Source organism: Phaethon lepturus, unplaced genomic scaffold (genome assembly GCF_000687285.1).
Source record: "Phaethon lepturus isolate BGI_N335 unplaced genomic scaffold, ASM68728v1 scaffold3326, whole genome shotgun sequence".
Lineage (NCBI taxonomy): Eukaryota > Metazoa > Chordata > Aves > Phaethontiformes > Phaethontidae > Phaethon > Phaethon lepturus.
In genome coordinates this window covers 108961-130143 of record NW_010543909.1, presented here as the reverse complement: position 1 = coordinate 130143, position 21183 = coordinate 108961, and the positions used below count along the sequence as shown (strand labels likewise).

Below are 21183 nucleotides of genomic sequence, written 5' to 3'. Positions count from 1 at the left end.
GCCCGGGCCCGGCCGAACCGGTACGAGGAGCCAGGCTGCACTATCCATCTCCGTGGGGGTGAAGAACGGTGTGGTGCCCAGCTGGCTGTCGGGGCTCTGGCTTGCACCCCGTTTCTCCTGATGCCGCTGGTGCGAGTCCCTCGACTGAGACAGTACGCCCCTCGGGGCGCCGTGTGCGGGGCCTGTCCGGGATAGGGATGGGGACGAGCGGTAGCAGGTGCAGGGGCCGCTTGTCGCGCAGATAGCGAGCGAGTGAGCAACCCGGCGGTGGGACCGTCCCGGCATCGCCCCAGCCTAGCCTGGCGGTTACGTAACGTCCTGCGCACGGAGCTCTGCCGAGGATAGAGCACTGCGTCCTCCGTGGCCCTGGAATCGTAGGGTGCTGGGGTGCCCCGGGAGCATAGCTTCACTTTGCCAGGCAGGCAGGTCTCGGGGACCGGATTTCCCTCTACATCTGTTGTTCCCGGACTAAAAGAACTCTAGTCAAGCAGTGCATTCTTTCTGGTCTAAACAGTAGTTCTAAATCTTTCCAGTACTGGAGCTCTGCAGTTGAGTCTGATGTCTGTATGCAAATGTGTTCTGTGTGTTGATAAATTCTTCAGTACTTACTAGAAAGCAGAATGGGAGAAACGTCTTGATGACTAGCTCATGACTAAAACTTCCCTTGCTGAAAATCGTTATTCCTTGTAATAAACAGTTCATAAATTCTTCTCCGTGAGTGTACTTTTGCAGTAGAACTTCAGCACAACATACTGTTATAGACTTAGAAAAAGTCTTTGTTAAAGACAGCTAAAGGCTGTGAAGTAGAGCCTTGTACCCTTCCATCTGCATCTTTAACTAGCAGTGTCGTAAGCACTCCTTCAGTTTGTATGGTCACCTATTACTTTGTCCTCAAGTATTTTCAGTGTGCTTCATCTATAGTGAATATTATAATGTTGTATTCTTCTTTTCTATGGTCTCTGAAAGTGGAACATTTAATTACAATCTCCAGATGCATCTTCCTACTTTTTTTCTTGATGGAACAACAGTCATAGCTTTTCTTAGCAAGAGGGAATCAGACCTATGATTACGCTCCTGGAAGAGCTCTGAAAGTTTCTTGCTGTTAGCTCAAGGCTCTTGGCTATTTCTACTGCTTTCTGTTGAAGTTTCAGGCAGTGTCCTCCATGTGTAAAAATGAAGAGAGCTGCTGCTTTTTTAAGATTTTTCTTGTGGGTGTTGTCCCCTGCCCACCCCCCATTAATTTAGGTTGTGTTCAGCAATAATATCAAACTTGGTATAGAATTTATACTGACTTATGGATTGAAATAAAAAAGGCACACTTTTTTCTCTAGGTTGTTTGGAGTTATTTCAGTGTTAAAGCATGCTTTTATTAGTAGTGAAGTTAAAACCTTAAGTATTGCTTCAGTGTTTCAGAACTGTAGTAGTGCATTAAAACTCTACTATATGTTTAATGAATTCATGTTGACAGCTAACTTTTTTTTTCTAACTGTTCTTTGGAAATGTCTCTCTCCTTGTTTTCTTCCAGGCCTAATGTTACAGTTTTTCTGATTGTGAGTGTGCAGACCAGAAGCTGAGGTGAGATACGCTGAAATCTTTATACCTTTGTGGAAAAACTGTCTCTGAAGCTGTTATGGGATTTATTGGAAAGAATGTGGAAATTTCTAATTGTTTTGCTTTCTTCTCTGCAGTGTGAAAACAAATAATGTTTGAGAAAGGAGGAGCAATTCAGAACAGAAAACGTGTATGCTATGGTTAGCTGGTTCCCATCATTCGAGAATCTGTTTTCTCATTGTGTGAAACTTGTTCAGCATCAGGATAAAGGATAACGACTCTATGGATATACGGAATTCTTCACCATGGTAAAACTCGCCAACCCGCTGTATACAGAGTGGATTTTGGAGGCAATCAAAAAGGTAAAGAAGCAAAAACAGCGTCCTTCAGAGGAGAGGATATGCAATGCAGTGTCGTCTTCACACGGTTTGGACCGCAAAACTGTTCTGGAACAGCTAGAGTTGAGTGTTAAAGATGGAACTATTTTAAAAGTCTCCAACAAGGGTCTCAACTCCTACAAGGATCCTGATAATCCTGGGAGAATAGCACTTCCAAAGCCTCGGAACCATGGCAAGTTGGATGGTAAACCAAACGTGGACTGGAATAAACTTATCAAACGGGCAATTGAGGGCTTGGCTGAGTCTAGTGGCTCGTCCTTGAAGAACATTGAGCGCTTTCTGAAAGGTCAGAAAGATGTGTCTGCATTATTTGGAGGTAGTGCTGCCTCCATTTTTCACCAGCAATTACGATTAGCTGTCAAACGTGCTGTTGGCCATGGTAGGCTCCTTAAAGATGGACCTCTGTACCAACTCAACACTAAAGCAACCACTAATGCTGATGGGAAGGAGAGTTTTGAGTCTCTTTCCTGTCTCCCTCCAGTGTGTCTCCTCCCCCATGAAAAGGATAAGGTAAGACCCAGTTTGCATGGGCGTTTTCTTCTGATTGGTGAAATGTGTCGCTACAGAGTCACAATTTGAGGTCGATGATTTGTTTAACCTGCACCTTGTAAGTTAGAAATTACTAATGTGTGCAGATAGTACTGTGTCCAAATTTCTAAGAGTGATGAGAGGAAGTGTAATAGATTGTAATTTGTACTTTGGACCCAAAAACTGCAAATGAGCTACTGTGGGGAATTTACCTCTTAACACTTCTGTACAGTGGAATTGGATGTATAACAGGCTTACTATGGTTATGTTAGCAAAACCTCCTCGCTTTAAGGCGAGGTGGATTTGCAAAGCAAACTTGAGATCATCATCTCTTATTTTCACATTTTTATTTGACTGCCAGTTCAGCTTCTTACTTGAATACAGGTAGTGTAGTAAAGGGCTGATTAGCAATTGCCGCCTAATGCTGTCATAGAGGCTTTCTTTGCAATGAAAAAATCACTTGCTGTCCCAGAACAGCTTTGTTGTGAAATAAGAAGACAAGGTTTATAGGGTATAGCAGTTGAAAAGAAGAGTGAAATCAAAGGATGTAGAGAGCATGGAAATGCTGGAATGAATAGTCATGGACTTCTCTTTCCTTTTCTGTACCTCCCCCCACCCTTCCTAAATATAGTTCATTGTACAAACCAAAGTATTTTTCTGTTGTTTTCTCTTACTTTTATGCTTCCCTCCTGCCCCGCCTTTTTTCCATCCTTCTGCATGCCTAAGGTCTTTGACCCTCTGCTCCAACCCTAAGATGAAGTTGTTGTAGTGAAATTCATACCCAGTCAGTATGACTGTATCACTTCTACAGTCCATGTGCTCCTGTAGAAGACTAAAACAGAAGTCTATCTTTGTTTATGGAAGACCAATTTGCCAGTAATTCATATATTTGCACTACAAGTTTCCAGGACTTCTGGAATGCAAAAATTATTTTTTCTATCTGTAATAGATAACATTTTTCAGCAATGTTGGAAATTTTTTGTTGTTGTAAATATCCTCCTCAGGGTTGACTGCTTTGAGTGTGTGCTGCTCATGTTTTTTCAAGTCAGCTTCACTCTGTGGTGAGGTGGATGCTTTGTGATCTATTTGGGTTTGAAGACTTAAAACTACTGTAGGAGTTGTCTTCCTAAAAAAAAAAAAATAAATAAAATCTGCACAGCTGCTTTATCACCAGTACAGTTTCTCTGAAGTTCTAATTTAACTGTGGGAGCTCTTCTGTAGATGCAGTACTTAACTAGTCAGAGTGTTGTGTTGTGGGCTGGTGGAATGTAGGAAGTAAAAGTAATACTTACTATGCTGAAAATTCCAGTAGCTTCCTCTGTCCTTTTTTTAAAGTGTTCTGTCTACAAATGTTTCCTATGTACTTCTCCAACTATATCTGTAATGAAATCAGTATAACTGTAAAATAGTATGAAAACTGGATGTAAACAAGCCTGGCCCATGCGGCAGCTGGATTGAGAGTGGTAGTAACAGTGGAAAATATTAGTTGTGAGTATTAGTATTAACACAGGGTGTTTCACAGCCTATTCAGGCTTCTTGTAATGTGCCAAAACTCAGGACCAGCTTGATATTCTTTCAGATTAAGTAATCCCTGAGGTTTTCTTAAAATAGGATATATCAGAGTGGTGAATGTCGGGCTACTATAAATACTGAATTTGGTCTGGGGTTTGTTGTTTGTCCCCTGGAAAAAATATGTGTATCAAGTTCTTGTGTGTGCATAAATATAAACACATATATGTATGTGCATTTTGGGCTGTTAGATATGCTCCCTAATTCCTTTCCACCTGCTTAGGTCTGAGCAGCTTGAACACTAGAAGGATTGTTAGTAACATTAGAATACATGCTAGCTATAGTAGAAATTTTGCAAGGGATTTCTTCAATAAATTCTTCTGGTTGTTTTGTTTTGGTTTTTTTGTATGTGTGTGTTAAACTAAGATCCTGTATTTCTGCTCCTCATGTACCATCTCTGTGCTGTGTAACCCATGATGAGTTTCATACTAGTTTCTTAAGTCATTTTGAAGATAAGATATTAAAACATCTATGTAGACTCTGCCAGCATTAAATGACCGGCAAGTCAGTGAAAGCCAAAAGATCAGTTCCTATTCTACAGCATTTTTAAGATGCTTTTGTCTTTTGTTGTTTCTTTCATGTGTTGGTTTGGTTTTTGATTCCTTAGATGCAGGCAATGTCATAATCTTCCTTCACACTACTGTTTTGTGTTAAATCTCAACCAGTTATGCAGGTACAAAAGGCTTACTATGCTGTAGTAATTTTTGTGATTTATTGGGTGCTTGAGAGTGGTTTTTGTTTTGTTTTTCCCTTTTTTTTTTTTTCCTTTAATGGAATTATTCAGTACAGATTCTTTGGGAGTGTTGTGACAATGTTTCTCTTGATTCTTAGAAGAGTCTTGGCAACAACATGAACAAAAGCTTAACCTGAGAAATCCTAATGACCTGCCTCTTGTTCGCTGTTGTTAATTTTTTATCCTTCGGTCTTTAACATCCATTTAAGAACTCTCCATGCTCTCAAATTTATCAATCTTAAAGGTGTAATATTTCTTCCTTTCATTTGTTCAAACGTAGCTTCCAGTCAGCTGCAAGTGCTTACCTGTCTGATAGTAGTATCACTTTGTTTAGATGCCTAGAAGTGAGCATTTGATCATGGGTATTTTGCTGTGTAATACGAAACAGAGTGCCTTGCAGATCTATGAAAGTTGAGGCTCAAATTTTTTAAACAAAATAAACATAAAGCAGCACTACACAAGCTTTGTTTACTAGGTATTATTTGGGTTTTTTCCGATCTTATTTTTTATCCCTGTGTTCTGTGAATACCACATTCTAGCATTCAAGGGCAAAAAAAACCTGTAAGGTTATCATGGCTTATCAGGTAGTAATGATACGCTGCTGACATTATGGTTTTGAAATCCCTAGCCTAAAAACACTACTTGGGTGAAAACAAGCAAATGGAGGGGGGAAAAAAAAAAGGGCTGATGGGCAGAGCTGAGTGCTGAAATTTGCTTATCTGTTAGTGACAATGGCTGACAAAAGAAGAGTTGTCTTTAATTTCAGTTTTAAGCACTATATGTGCCTTCACTCATGTGTAGACTTTAGGGAAGTGGCGTTTTCTTTCAGTTTCCTGCAGTTTAGAATCTAAAATGGGAATTGCAGCTAAGAGCTGTTTTTGCACTCCTTGTGAAGTTTTGGACTAAACGCTGCACTTGATTTCGGTGTTGTTTCTATGATAGGTGACAGACTGGTAAGATTCACAATACCTAACCCTGTTGTGACAAGAAAGAAGGGGGTGGGGGTGGTGGCAAATTGTTGCAATACCTAAAAGTAAAGGAAGTTCATACTGAAATTGTAATGCAAGGGAAGGTGGTTGAGTTGCTGCGTTGTGGGCAAGTATCAGGCAAGTACTATCCCTTCAATATAGCTGGAAGTGAGGAAGTATAGATGTCAGGCCTCCCACGTTAGGTCAGCTGAAGAGGTGATAAGCATGGAGCAAAGAACATTCGGCACCGGGTCCACCATCCATCAGTGACATCTGTAGGGAATGAGCAATACTGTGCAAGCTAGACTCTAAAATAGTAGTTCCACTGTTACAGTGCAATTTCTACAGTGAAACCCCTATTAAATATGCATGAAAGATTTCTTTAAAGTATAACTGTCACTTCTGTTTCATGTGTAATTAGCATACCTGCAGACTGAAACAGGATTTTTACTTTTTAAAGTTGTTTTTTTTCTTGAGGAAAAATTGCTGTTTTCTAGTATGTGTTCAGAGGAACATTTTTATTTCTTGAAACTTCCTACTAATTATTATTTTTAAAAATGCTTTTTCTGAGGTGGGAGAAAAAAATTCTTTGGTGCTGCTTTGGAAACCATGACTTATTTTTGAATGAATGCCATGTATCTTTAGATAGCTGAGGGCAGATTTTTTTTTCTCATCTTTATAAAAGCTCCACAGAATAAATAATGATACTGTTTTAACATATACTGGCTGTTGAGATGTCTTTGGGAGTAGAAAAGTTTGAAATGAGTATGCAGAAAAAGCTTAGAGAGTATTGTCATGAATTTTTCTGGGATATTTCACCACCATTTGACTGGGTTTTTAGTTTTGGGGTTTGTTTTTGTTTGGTTTTTTGTTAATGACTGGGACAGGTGCTGTAGAGATGATTTAGGAAGTTAATCTTGTTCATACCGACACCTTGCGTCTCTCCCAGAGGTTACCACAGTCATTGCAAAGATAAAGCAAATGGTGTTTTGCTCCTCAATTGCTGTGGTTGTAGCCCAGTTTATTAGTATTAAATGAAATTGTTGGTTTAAGTTAATGTTCCGTGTTGTGAAATTCAGCTGCTGCTGGAGGGAGACAATTTCCGATGAAGGAAGAGAGAGGGCAGCACAGAGCAGTAGCCTCTTTAATTGTCTCTATTGTGAACTGGCACATCATCAGAGGCCTTGGTTGTATTCTGTTGAGTTGGCCATGCAACCTGCTGTACCTGTGTTTTATCTGTACCACTAATACTTTTATTTCTTTGCTTACTTTTTGGCACAAAAGGTGGATTGCATTTGACAGACAGGAAATACTGATTTCTCTCTTTTATAGGCCCTTAGTTTGAAATACTCTGCGCATTTGAAGCCTGAAAAATAACGAGTATCTGATGGCTATCAAATGCATGTTATATATATGTAATTGTGAGAAACTTCTTATGCAGTTGTGTGCTGCATCTTTAGAATGCTGGGGGAAAGGATTGCAGATTGCAATACTTGAAGAGTCTTTTTGATCAGAAACTTTGAAATAGATTACTTTTGTTTTTTCCTGTTTTGTTGAAACAAAAGAAGAGCTCACTGAACCTATATTGGTCTGGAAAGCCCTGGGTTGTTCCTGAACAGTTCTCATTGGTACAGTAGCCTTTATTTGTAGGGCTATGGTACCTAGTAGTTCAAGTCATATTGTGTTGGCACTGTACAGAAGAATAACTGAAATGCATCTTATTTTAGAAAGCTGGCATCTAGTGTGAAATAAGACAACGCTCAGGAGATGGAGAGCTCAAGATAATACTATCTATATAACAAATAAAGGTCATGGTATATTAGCTACATGCTGAAAATTTTAATCATGTCTTTTAGTCATTACAAAACATGCATTCATGGTTTTGAGATTACAAAAAATTGTGACACTGTATTATGGCAGTACTTCAGGGTGTTATCTTCTTCTGGAATCATTTAGCATGATTTTAAAATTGTGTAGTATGATGATCAAGCTGGAAGGAGGAACCCAGCTACAGCTTGAATACTAGCTTTAGTCAAAAACCAGTGAAGATGTGGGAGATCAGAATGTAGTACTTGTATAGAAGTTCAGGCAAACTGTGTTACCTTATTAATGCAGCAGTTTTTGATAAATGCTGAAGTGTATTGTTTTACTATCCTGCACTTTCTGCTTATCCATTCACTGTCAACAAAAATAGTAATAATGTATTTAAGAAATAGGAATTAAATTTACCATTTGTGTGGTCTGTGCATGATTTTTTTGCAGTATGACTACAATTAACAAATACTGTTTAATAGTACAGTATTACTGCAATGCAAGAATTACTGCACTACTACAAGACTACTACAATACAGTAATATTGATTACTGTTTAAGAGCCAAGAGCAGGTCTTAAGGCTGGAAGCTCTAGACAAAGACAACTGCTGTGCATTTGTTTTGTTAACACTTGTTACAGAATACAGGTTAAAAGGCAGTAAGAATTTTTTCTAAAATTGTTATTATTAAAAAAAAAAAAAAGAGTATGTTAACACATCAGCTAACTGAAGAAGTTGAAATAATTGATAAACGTGTTGGATGTTTCCAGAGCATTTGAAATTTGATCTCAGGACAATGGTAGGACTGTGTTTTCCACAATTAAAAGGAAACTACAGATGGTATTAATTGATGTCCATTTGCACTCTCCTTGAAACTCTTTTATGTCAGTTAAAACTGGATGTGGCTGTAGCAACCTTTAAGTAAGTATCTTAATATTGTCCTGCAGTGCAACTGAGAGTATAAAAACAAAATTTTGAAAGTGCTTCCTGAAAGAAAAATGAGGGAAACTTCTGTGGCTGAAAAATGGGAGGAATATTTAAAGCAGATTCCCTGTGCTGCTGTCTCACATGTGTTCCTTATGGCATGTCTGTTTCCTAGATTTGTGTTGTTATTTATATCTGTTGGTACTTACCAATCAGTTTAACTGTGGGTTGTTATACATGCAGCATTCTTTAGGCCTTCCCTCTTGCAAATAGTTCTAGATCCCAGTGTGCACTCGTGTTTATCACATGAAGCTAAACTTCTTGTATCTTTTTAGAAAGTTCGTATGTTTTGAGGGCATCAGAGTTGTTTTGAAGGCCTTCAAGCATTCAACAGCTATTGCTATACTGTGCCTGTTTTAGGTTAGTAGCTGTTAATTCCATGTCTTAAAGCAAAGGATTTACCAATACTGGTGCGGAAGTTATTTGTGGATTGGTTTGTTTTGGGTGGAGTGCATAAAGGATCTGCAACTAGAGCATTGTAATTACATTTTGAGAGCTCACCCTTTCTGTCCAAGGGCATTCTTCAAGCTTTGGTTCCCAGCTGGAGGAGGATTAGGATTCACTCTCTTCCAGCTGGTTCTGTGGAAGAGAAGGCTGTAGTTCTGTCTTTTTTTTTTTTTTTTTTTTTTAAAAAAAAAAAAAAGAGGTGGTTGATAACAGATGGCCTCCATCTGTACTCTGTGTAACTCTGGAAACTCAAGTGCTAAAAAATTACTTTGAACATGATTCACTCGATCAGTGAACAGGTGAAGTAGCTCTTAGTAATAGAGCAAATGTAAGCATGTCAGAAATGTTACTGTCGTGGACAGCCATGAATGGATGCTATGAGACAGTGCATTTAGGGAGAAGGGGTGAGGAATGATACCAAGAGGGGCTCCGGCAGTATTTGGAGTAATGGTAACTCAAAGGCGAAGTTTGTGAATGTGGGAGAACATCAGGTGTTGTGATGAGTACCTACATCAGTGGGGTACTACTATGGAGGAAGTGTTTTTAATGACATTCTCTGACACAGTTTCACCAGAAGCTGAATATAGGATAGCTGGTTAAAAAGGAGACCGGTCCAATATGTTGGCTGGATCCCGGTTGTTAGTCCTTTCTGTCCTGGAGATTGTTGACAGATATGGAGTGATGCATCTCTGAAGTTTGGTTAATAAAGGAACCTTATTTACTACAGAGCTTTACAGTATAGTCAGACAGGGAGGAGGGTGGATGGTGGAGAACATTGCTAAATAAACAACAGCTTGATTCCAATGTTAGCTTTGTTATGTAGCAAGGGAAGAAACAGAAGAGAGAATGAGGTCAGATAATTCTGTCCCTGCCCTTCCTCTGGTTTCCCAGCAATTTTATCTTATGTCATAGTGGTGGTGGGAAGAACAGTTAAAAAGGTATAAATATTAAATGAAGTAATGTCGTTTTAGTTGAAAGATAGGTTCCATGTTCTTAAAATGAGTACAAATATGCAATCAACAGAATATCTGGTAAACAAATCCTGTGTGTGACAGACTGCTGTGTGACCTTTGTCCTCTGTGGAGTAGGTGGGTAGATAGGAGAAACTGTAGCTCATTGCTTGTTTTGTTGTCCAAGAATCTGGCAGTCTTTCCATTGTTACTGCTATTGTGGTAAATCTGGACTTACAGTGAGATTGAAAAGAAAGGAGGGAGGAAGGTGTCCAAAAAGACTGACCCTTGCATGGTAAACAGAATCCCATTGATACCATATTTGCTTGTTTTGAGATATGTTGGAAGGCCAGTTAACCAGTCTGTGGACCCATGCATGAATGATGAATTCTGGGTTGAAAATACTGAATCTTCCAAGCATGTTTCCGTGAAGACCTATGAATTACTAAAACTTGTAGTTATCAATGCCTCTATCAGTTCACTGTATTGCTGAAAATTGGATAGAACAAATTATGGGTCATGGTACACAGCGACATACCTGCCCAAGTGTTATTTAAAATATTTAAATATAAATATATTTATATAAATATAAAAATTTAAAAGAATGGAGCTCCCCCTTTTCTGGAATCTTTGCTTTTAAATCTTTATCAGCAAGTTGAGTCACCATTCTGTCTCCATTTATCCATGTGTAAAATGGAAATTATGTCAAAACTAAAGGTAAATTATAAAGGAAATCTCCATTTTATGCATTTTGCCCCATTTCTGTTAAACTGTCCCATCTAATCTTAAAAGTCCAAGAAAATTGGTGGTGGATACAGCTTTTAGATATCTGTGTATGTAGGTTTGACTTCATTTAAAATTCTTCAACAATATATAACCTCTCCCAGGCATTAGATTTCTCCTCAGTCGTTGAGACTCAATCCTGGATATTTAGAAATGAGGTGTTTTTATTGGAGTGCTGGGTCTCTGAACTTGTCTGGACTTATAGTGAATTCCTTGAATGTGTGTGTGGAAGGAAAGAAAGAAATTCTGCTGCTCAATGTTACAATGACTAAGCTTCAGAAGCTGCTAATCATTAAGATGCATGCAAAATCTTTAGAGCCATCTCAGAAAGTAGATGCACTCGCTTTGTGCTGCTACCAATTTTTTTTTTTAAATATACATCTGTAAAAATACAGTGACTGACTGCCTTACTTCAGCACAAACTTGGTCTTGCAAATTCAGGGTACCTTTGTATGGGCAGTGTCTCAGCAGCAGACCTGTTTGGAAAAGGTTTTATGTGTGCCTGTTTGGGTTTTTGCCACACTTGGTGTATAAGGCTGCTCATGTGGGAATGATCTGTGCTTGTGCAGACTGCGCAAGGTGCTGGGAAGGAGAATAGCACTGAATGAGGGTTCCTTTTGTGCCTCCTCTGTTATGTTTATGTGGGCCCCTGCATTGTGTTAAATATTTTTGTTCATATTTGTTTTCTAACTGAAGTATTTTCCCTTCTTTTAGGGATGCAGCTAATGTTGCAGTAAACCAGTGCATGGTATTTAAAGATGGAATAATTACCTATATGCACAGAAATTACTTAGGTGTTTGTAAAAGTCTCATCCCCGAAGTAATTTGTTGTTGCTAGAAAACAGAGTCAATATTGAAGTTCCTTATTTTTTGTGAAAACCAAAGTATCATGGAATGCAAAACTGAGTTTCCAATGAGAGGAGCAGTAGTCTAAGTAGTCATAAACTTCCAGTGTGGAAGTTTATGACTACTTAGAAATATTATTTAATCTTAAACTGAGTGATATAGTCATCTGTAAGACAGCATCCTTTATTTTGTTGAAAATCAGGAAGCTGGAACAAAGTAAAGGAGAGAGCTTACAGGTTATAGCTTTGGGTAAAGAAAACTTCAGTTACTTGAACCACCAGGTTCCTGAATAAGCGTCAAATGAAGGGAGTTTCTTTATACTTCAAATAAAGAAATTTGAGGAGCCTCCCTTCCCTCCTGTCATGTCTACCCCCCCGCCCTCCCACCCAGTTTGCAGGCAGGAAGTCTTGGTATGTGATTCTGATTGTGACGTACAAATCTTGAATTGTTTTAATCCTGTGATTAGAGGTCTTGTTAGCTCTGGGAAGGTTATTTAACAATTGACTGTCTAAATATTTCCAGTTGACACTCTGTAAAGTTCTTATTGTGTGTACATCTAATAGTAAGGCAATCTCTTTGGGTTGAATGTCAGCACCAAGTAGTGTCCACATTGCTCTTTTTTCCTAGGTCTCCAGATGTCATAACCACTGCATAGAATTCAGGCTGTATATACTGCACGAATATCTAAGCTATTAACCTTCACACTTCACTTTACTCTTGCAACAGCATTTCAGATGTTATTTCCATTGTAATAGTCCTTCTTCAAACAGCAGCACTTACTTTGAATGTCTTCCCCCCCGCCCCTTTTAAATGACCCTTTTATATCTCTCTGAGGCAGAGGTATGTATTTCATGCTTGTCATTTCTTCTGTATACTTTTTTATCTTTTCTCCCTTTACACTTGTTTTAATGTAGCCTCATGTTTTAGGCCATCATTCTGCCATATAAATACTCTGCTTTCTTTCAAGTGAGACTCAACTAAGTGAGTTGGAGACAAAATATCCATTGACACAGGCAAACATACATACATGTGTTGTTGTAGTAGTTTTTCACATGTCTACTAAAATATATTTAGCATTGTTTTCTTGAGCACAAAGAGTATTTTAAAGAATTTCTGGTTGGACTCTCAGTTGCTTCATGTTTTTTTTTTCATGGTACTGTCTGGAGAGATGTTAAGAATTGTGATTTGGTAACTCAGAAGAAGAAGGGTAAGTTGTTCACCAGTTTAAAAAAACTGAACTCCCTGCTGCTGCAAGTTGATATTACTGAATAGTATTTCCTAAATTATGCTGTTTTCCCTATATACAACAAAAAAGAGGAATTTTCTTCGCCAGCCACTGATCCAAAAGGTATGGTCAAGGCTTTGTGATGCCCTGCTCGCTGCAACATCTTTCCTCATGTTTTAAATAATTTTATTCATGTGGTATAGGTTGTACTTCCCCTCTGGCTTTTCTAGTTCATCTACTCTTTCCAGTAGCCTCAGCATTTGAGGCAGAGCTTTGCAACAGCATGGGATATTTGAAGCGAGGAGTAGTGGTCTGTCACTTTTTTAAAAACAGGCCTTACAAAAAAAACACTTATCAGTGCTCCTGGATAGCTTTCCTAGTTAAGAAAAAAGTGTACTGTAGTGAGGATGGTTCTGTAAATACTAGTTGTAGATTCTCTCTCTGGAGGACTCACATTGAGGATGTCTTAAAAAGCAAAGCAAAAAAAAAAAATCTGGTGTTTCTTTTACACTAGCTTTAATTTTACACCTCCTCGGTTCCAACCACAATGACTATTACAAGCAGATGTGTGATGATGGGGCAAAGACAGTCCTGGTATCTAGTGAGTCTCTGATGGTATTAACATGTCTGCAGGAAGTAAAGTGCATTCAGGTTATTGACAGTGACCACTGTGACAGTGTGGGCTACAGAGCTGGCTGTGAGTTTTGAGGAGTTGCTTACCTCACTTTTCCTAAATTAAGACGACTACAAAGCAGGTGGATTGGGTGAAACTGCGATTTTAAATTCCCCCTTCCGCCCACTTTTTCCATAGGCACTTCTCCCTGGTCGCCTTTAGGAGGGAGTACAGTCTGTGAATCTGTAAGAGCACGTTTGGTTTCTAGACATTCTTTGTATAGTAAGAACATGTGCTGAGAGGCTGGCAGGCTGTAAGACTCCATCAGTCCAATTTGTTCTGGCTCCCTCCCTCACTGAATCTGGTGACATCACACAGATAGATGTGCTTGCAAGAAAAACAGCAGAAGGAGTTGAATGGCTGCCAAAAATTTACAGTATGAAACTGAGCTGGCTGCTTCCAGTCTTGTTTTCACGAATCTTTCATTGTGTGCTTGCGTTTTTCACTTGCCAGGATGTTCTTTGCTGAACAAACACAGCAGCAGTGAAATCTCTCCATACTTAGCATAACACAGTCTCACACAGAAGCTTTGGAGGAGTTGCCTGATCTCCACATTCAAAGTTACTAAAATTTAATAAATTATTCTAAAATATTTTGAATTCTAGTAGAATCTTAGTCTTTATTCCCCCAAACTGTAGTTGATTTGTTTTTAAAATGTGGCTAAGTGTTTGTTTACAGCTTGTCAGAGATTGTAAATACAGGAAACATTGAAGCTGTGAAGGCTGGTCTTTGATCTGGTTCTTCCAAAGCTAGACAGTGTTTACATGTGGACATTCAAATTTGAAGGACTATGGGGATGAACAGTGTGTGCACAAATACTGGCTGGAAGAGGTAAGAGAGACTATCTTAGACTTTTGACTGTACAGAGGTTCTATAGAATTCTCTTTGATTAAATAAATTGCTCATGAACTTCCTGCAGAGGATACATGAAATAGTTTACTTCTTCCCTGAAAAGTTGCATGAACGTTGCAGCTCTGCTTTCACAAGGTTGCTTTCACAAATGATATAGGATAGCCACTGTTAGATGAGGCCAGCTGTGTTTGGGGAAGTTTTTTTCAGTGAAGTGGTATATGCTGTCTGCTCTTCCTGTTCACAGAGAAGTAGTTATATTCAAGAAAAAAAATAAATTGCAAGGCAGCTAATTAAATTCACTGCTAAGCTTTGCTAGTCAATAACTTATAGAAAAATAAGAGATTGGGAAAAACTTAAGGAATATAATTGTTCATGTCGTCTAATGTTTCACAAGGAATATGCAGCTATTATGGTCATGTAAACATTTTGTAACTACCTCAGTCACATAGCTGGAAAGCATATGTAATCATATGAAGCTATCATTGAATCTGAAACCATTCAGATGTGAACTGCAAATACAATAAATTCCCCATAACTTGTATGCAAGTCTGCAGGGGCTGTAGTAGTGCTGTGCTTTTTTTAATGCAAGAGAAAAGTGTATTACACTACAACTAGTGAAACAATCTTCTATAGAAGTCTCCTTGATGCAACATTGTGTGGCAGTCATGGGAGTATCATTGAAGTTTGGTTACTTGATTACTTGAATGAACTTTATTTGTAGGTCATCTTTTCCAATAAATTAGGTTTCTTCTGGCTAATGTCATATACTTTGCTGCAGCTACATGAGGATTGGAGGTGAAGTTGGATAGAAGCATGTACAAGGTGAATAGAAGCATAGTTAAGAGCAGCTTAATGATATTAAACGACTTCCAAGTGCAGTGTAGACAAGAACAAAAGAAAAGCATGTAATTAAAGTATACGGGCTAGGAAAGTAATTTTGAGTCTTATCCTTAGTGAAGCAGGATGGCAGTCTGATGAAATATGTCAGACACAAGATTAATTGGACATAACCTTTTTTTTTCATGCTTACTGTTCTTTAGTGCCAAGTTGTTGTTACAGTATAATAAAATTCTAAAACATTTCAGTAAAATGATCAGCTGCCCTGGATTGCACAATTGCTTCAAGTTTTCCCTTCAAGACAAACAGATAAAAGAAAAATAATTCTTGCTTTATCATACGAGTTAACATCCAGTAGTACTGCATACACACAGCTGAATTAGAGTAGCTGAAATGACAATGAAAACTGAGTTACTCGGGTTCAGTGTAAATGGCTGTTCTAATTGAACTCTAATATCAGAATTTGAGAAAGGGAAATGTTGTTTCCTTTTTACAGTCAAGTAAATCAAAAGAAACACAAGTGGAGATTATTGTTATCATCATTGTTGATAAGGCAGAGGTACCCTTGCTGGCCAGGAAGAAGAGCAAATACACTTTGGAGTACTGCTGCCTGGAGTAAGCTCTTCCTCCAAAGGAAAATATGATTCCTTGGTTAGCAGATTACATAATTCATGCTCTGACAGACTTTGTCAATGAGCATCTCTGACATTGCTATGTTGCTGACTGTATGTTATAAAATATTACTTTGTAGTGCACTTATTTAAAACAAAAGACAAGGACTTGACTTCTGCTTAAAGTTCTGCATTTTTTTCCCCGTGTCTCTTCCTGTACTAACCTTTCTCATGGAAGGTGAGGGAACAAATTAAAGGATCAGGAAGTTGGCATGTTATTTCGGATATAGTGGTAAAACCTTAAGCTGTAAGGCTTGGAGAGTAGCAGGTTTTTTACATATTTTAAAAAAGGAGGACTGCAGCTCAGGAAGTTTTCATTCTGACAGCAATCCATTGACTGAATAAAGACATGCTTATAAAAGATACTTTTATAAATCTGGTATGGTAGTCCTATTTTTTTTCTAAAGGCAAACTGCCTCATTAAGGTATTAGACTTCTTTAAAGTGTATCAGATTATATAAGTGGTTTAACCCCTAAGTTTTGATTTCCAAGAACTGTGTCAGTTTCTTACGTTGGCTTGCACACAAAAAAAGGAAGCAAAAAATCATGGGTTTGAGACAGATAAAAAGAAACAATGGGTCAAAGTGTATGGTTTCCTCCTGGGGAAGAAAAAAATTGTAGTCTCTCAGATCAAAAAGACAGAGTGGAGGTCCCAACTGATAATAATGTAGCCTGCGCTGTTGAATTGATGTTTGATTGGTGCTCTTTTAGGGGTGTGATGGTGTTAGTGGTTTTTGCCATCAGAAGAAAGGTGATAGCTCTGAGGATTGTTCAAAGGGGCATAGCCATCTACAATCTCTTCTGAGCTTGAATGTTTGTCAGACCTCTGTTTGGATTGCTTCCAGAAATTCCATTGATTGACATGTCACTTACATGTTCCTATACAATGTAGTGGGTGATATCACTGGTCATTGCTGCTGGCTTTTCTGTGCCAAAAGGAGTGAAATTGCCATCAGTCTTATTCTGCTCTGCAGAAAGTATTCCAATGGGGTCTGCATGCAGTTTAGCAAGTTGATATTTTGATATTACTTTTTCCACAGCATTGGGACCAGAAAGATGTGAATATATTATTTATGTCAAAGTGATCGATACTTTCATGGATAACAGTATCACTGGTATCCAGAAATGTCTGCTGTCATTTGTGAAATGTCCATTCTTGTATGAATGAATTGCATGTACTTGGTGAGAGATTCAAATGTGTGGGCATGCGTGAGTCATCTAAAACTATATCAAACAGTACTCATCATAGAAGCTAATATATAATTTAAATGAAAGTTTGGGTCAACACGTGAATTTTGATGTAGAGTAGTGAATGTTGCTTGAAGTATACAGTAGGTTTAAATGCACAATATTTCTTCAAAATACATTTAAACAGTCAAATTTTTTAATTCCTTTTGCTGTCTGTTGTTCTTTGATTAATAAGTATGTAGGACTGCAATGTTCAATGCCACAAGGTTTCCCACTAGGTAAGAAGGTATTGGCAGAAAGGATGTATTTAATGCATCTAAGCTGTTAATTCTTGTTTCTTAGGAAGACGTACAGAAAGATCTTTAGTAAGCATCATGAGGGCTTGAAGTGTTAGTAGCATCAGCTGTTGGCATATGAACTGTAACTTTGGGGGATTTTAAAATGGGAAATACTTAGGGTTGCCAAGGAGGCCATCTCATTGGCATCATGTGATAGGATTACCTCAGTAGCTTTTTCCCAAAACAAAGAATAAATATTTGTGGAATATTTTTGGCTTTCTTATGTTTTCAGTAACAATTCTACGATGTTTTGTAAGAGAAGCTGTGCTTAGGATTCTTTGCCCATAATACATTTAAAAGAGCTTCTTGTTATATGTACATCTGCTGTCTACAGGTTTCTCTTGTTTTATCTTTATGCTTGACTTGCTTGTAGAAAATAATAGGTTATTTTAAGACTATGCCTATCTGTCAGGAATTGGTTCACCTGCTGTTGCTTCATCAGAAAGGTTGCTCTATATTAGTATGTTGACATTTTTCCATGTATACCTGTATTTTGTGTCCAATTAATTTCTCAGTCATTTCTGAGTATATTAATTTCTGTAGGTCATCTATTCTTAAATAATTTTATTGTCTGCCCTTTGAAAATTTTTTCCGTATCCTGCTGTTACGTGAATATTTGAGCTAGACATATAATCCTAATAATAATCTCGATAATCTAATTTTATATTCCTCTTGTATTTGTCTGTAATATTTAAAAATATAAAGCAAAACCAGATAGGAAATATTTATTCTTTTTTGCATCAATTACTATTTTATTATCTGCTCCCTGCAAGAAGCATTTTGCCATTCGTTTCTACCTTCTGCTTCTTGTAGGTTGTTCTGTTATCTTTATTACTTGCTGCCCAGTAGTACTTTGTTAATTCTTACTGTATCTTTCACACACACCTAATACTGCTGGCAAAAATCTTGCAGTCGTCTTGTCTCTTTTCACATGATTTGTCTCATTCCATGGTGTCTGCAGTGTTATTGACCAGAGGGAAGAAATCCCCTTTTAAACTTCATGCTTTGCAAGGGGCTTGGTTTTTCAAACCACATCACTTTGTCAGGGGCTGTAGCGTATTACTGCTTCAGAAGTAATAAAGCTATTCTTATTTAAAAAAAAAAAAAAGAGAGAAACGTAATTACCAAACAGTGTTTGTGTTCCTTAAGTGGTGCCAAAAGTTTGAATGTTTTATCTGTGATTATATTGCAATTCAGTAATGCAGTGAACAAGGTGTGATCATGTAACTAAGTCCACTTCACTACACTTGCAGATGTTAGACCAAATGCATTCTTGATATTCTCTGTAAGGGATGGTAAAAACATCAGTTCTTACTCTGTGATCGCAAGTATGATTTGCCTGGTTTCTTTGTCTTGTGATGTTGGGGTATAGTCCTTCTCCATGAATAAGTAGTCTCTCCAAGTGCTACTGTGATTACGTATATAATGGAAAACTAAATTCTTCTGGTTGCTTAATTGTAACTGTATGTTGACCACATTTCTAAGTACTCAACTTTAGCAGTTCGATTCTATATATCCAGATTTGCAGAGTAGGCATTTTAGACTTACATTAAGTCTTTAAATTAACTCATCATTTTACAGCCCTTTGAACTGAAGTCATATATGTATTCCTGAGATACTTAAGCAATTTAGATTGAAATTTGGTGCAGATTTCAGTTCTGAAAGTATATTGTCTCTTTTGTATTAAGAAAAACAACATTTTGTGCTTGTTCTGTTCTATTACAGTATCACTGAGATTATTCTATATTCAGAGCAAGGAAATGCTGGGGGTTTGGATCGTGGTTTCTTTTTGTATTTTTGGCAGTCTTCATTTACCTAATTACTTCTGCTTTGAATTTGTAACTTCAAAGCTAACAGAAGTGAGTAAAGTAACTTAAATGTTTTTGTCATAGCTTGGTTGTCATTCTTAACCCTCCTTCTGCTTCATTTTTTTTTTAACCAGATGTAAACCTCAGCATTCGATAATGCAACTTTAATGTCACATTGGCTCTTAACTATGAGTTAAAAAGCAGTAAATTGTTTGTGTCGGAAAGTAAGATTTAGTCATACATGCAGGGAAATTGATGCTGTCAAATGTTCAGTCACATTAAAGTTTAACTATTAGAAAGAATAAATGTTCCTTTTTACCTCCTATCTGAAAGACTGTTACAATGTAGTTGAGATTCTCTAGGAAACTTTATCATAACCTCAGACTGAAAGAGAGGAAACAAATGATTCTGGGGTGTGAAATTATGTTCACTGAGTCCATTTCTGGCAAAACTACACTAGTGATACTGTGGAAGTTACAATTTGCTTTATTTAAAAGAAAGTAAAGAGTTTTGTAAATGTGTTTTTTTTATTTATTTTTTTATTTTAACTGGCTGAGCTGATATATGACCAAATACAAAGGGTGAGTGAACATGACAAAATTAATTTGAAAGGATTCTAAACCTTTTTATTGCAACTTTGTGGTGGATCAAGATCACTGCGTTTCTTTCAGAGAGGACCAGCAGATGCCTAGACAAGGATCACTGCATTCTTTAGTTTTCGTGCTTATCTGCTTGTTGACATTAGTCAAGGAATTTTCTTCTCTGAAAATAGGAATAATGGTGCTTATCTACTTTGTGTAGTATTGAAATGTAATAAAAATAGCAAAAAAAGAAGCAGTTACTATTCCTGCGGGAAAGGTGAACGTTAGTTCATGATAATAACTTGTTCCAAGAGGTAGTAAGTATTTCTCAAGAAGAAGAGACTGAAGGTAAGAAGGCAAGTGAGTGTCTCTCAGAAGGTAGAGGGTAAAAGTAATTCCTGAAATATTGATTCCAAAGAAATTAAAGCACTGACAGACCCTTTAATACATGGTTTTTAGCCCCAGTAAACCTCATACTGGCTGGAGGCAGCTAGCTGTCTGGCACCTGAAGTCCAGTCATGAACAGAAATATAACAATTTGTGTACAGTCAGTCCCCTCCCTGTGTTAAAAGAGAATGGGGGATCCTTGCATAGCTGATTTTAGCCAACACTATTATGGTGACTGTGGCTGGAAAGGTACTTCCTGTGGAACTGAAGATGCTAGTTTCCCTCTTCCACTTGGATATTAATGATTTGTATGCTTGATGTAACTATCTACAGTTGCCTTGTTTTCTCCCTTTCTCAAAAGGAGCAGAAACTGGAATCCTTCAATTAACTAAACTTATGAATGTGTTTCAGACTGAAATAGTTTGATGGGCAGGTGATTTCATATTAATTTACACTTCAACATTGTCTGGGATTTACCCAAAGGCTAAGATAAACACTTGTCTTCAGGTTGAGGAATGTCAGGCTCTCATTACCAAGTAGTCATTCCACATTGTGTGGCTTAGTTTTGAAATAGCAAATTTCCTAAGGTGTTCTGATTTTTTCCATCTAGTGGATATTTTAAGGAACACACCTCAGTCTGTAAGTATACTAGATCTGTACACTGAAGTAAAGATACAGCTTGAATCTTCCCGTTTCTATAATACTTTTTCTATAAACCAGCCTGATTTCTGCAAGAAACTATTCTGGATGTAGTTTTGCTTTGACTTAGCCAGAGTAAAGATTCCTTGGAGTTCTTCTGACATACGCCTCCATATAATAATTAACAGTATGTGCATATGTAGCTGCATAATATACTCTGAAAAAGGTATGTGTGAAATCATTAACTGTAATGTGATACAGCTATACAAAGAATGTGTCTCAAAACTTACGATAATCTAACATTGTAGAGGCTGTTGTAGAATGTCAGTCCTTTAATTTAAAAACCACCTGCTTATTCCAGGCCAAACCTATTGTTGGCTAGTTAATATCTATTTGTTATTTTGCTAGTGGTGTGCC

The 21183-nt window shown here is 37.7% G+C and overlaps 1 protein-coding gene across 1 annotated transcript in view; it reads left to right on the top strand.

The window, feature by feature from the left end:
* The first annotated feature begins 1507 nt into the window (after positions 1–1507).
* Positions 1508–21183, top strand: part of KAT6A (K(lysine) acetyltransferase 6A) — a 47509-nt gene continuing 27833 nt past the window's right edge. Inside the window, exons 1-2 of the mRNA XM_010288474.1 lie at positions 1508–1575; positions 1689–2459. Of these exons, the coding sequence (XP_010286776.1) occupies positions 1857–2459 (603 nt within the window). The 5' untranslated portion in view covers positions 1508–1575; positions 1689–1856. The remainder of the gene's footprint in view (positions 1576–1688; positions 2460–21183) is intronic.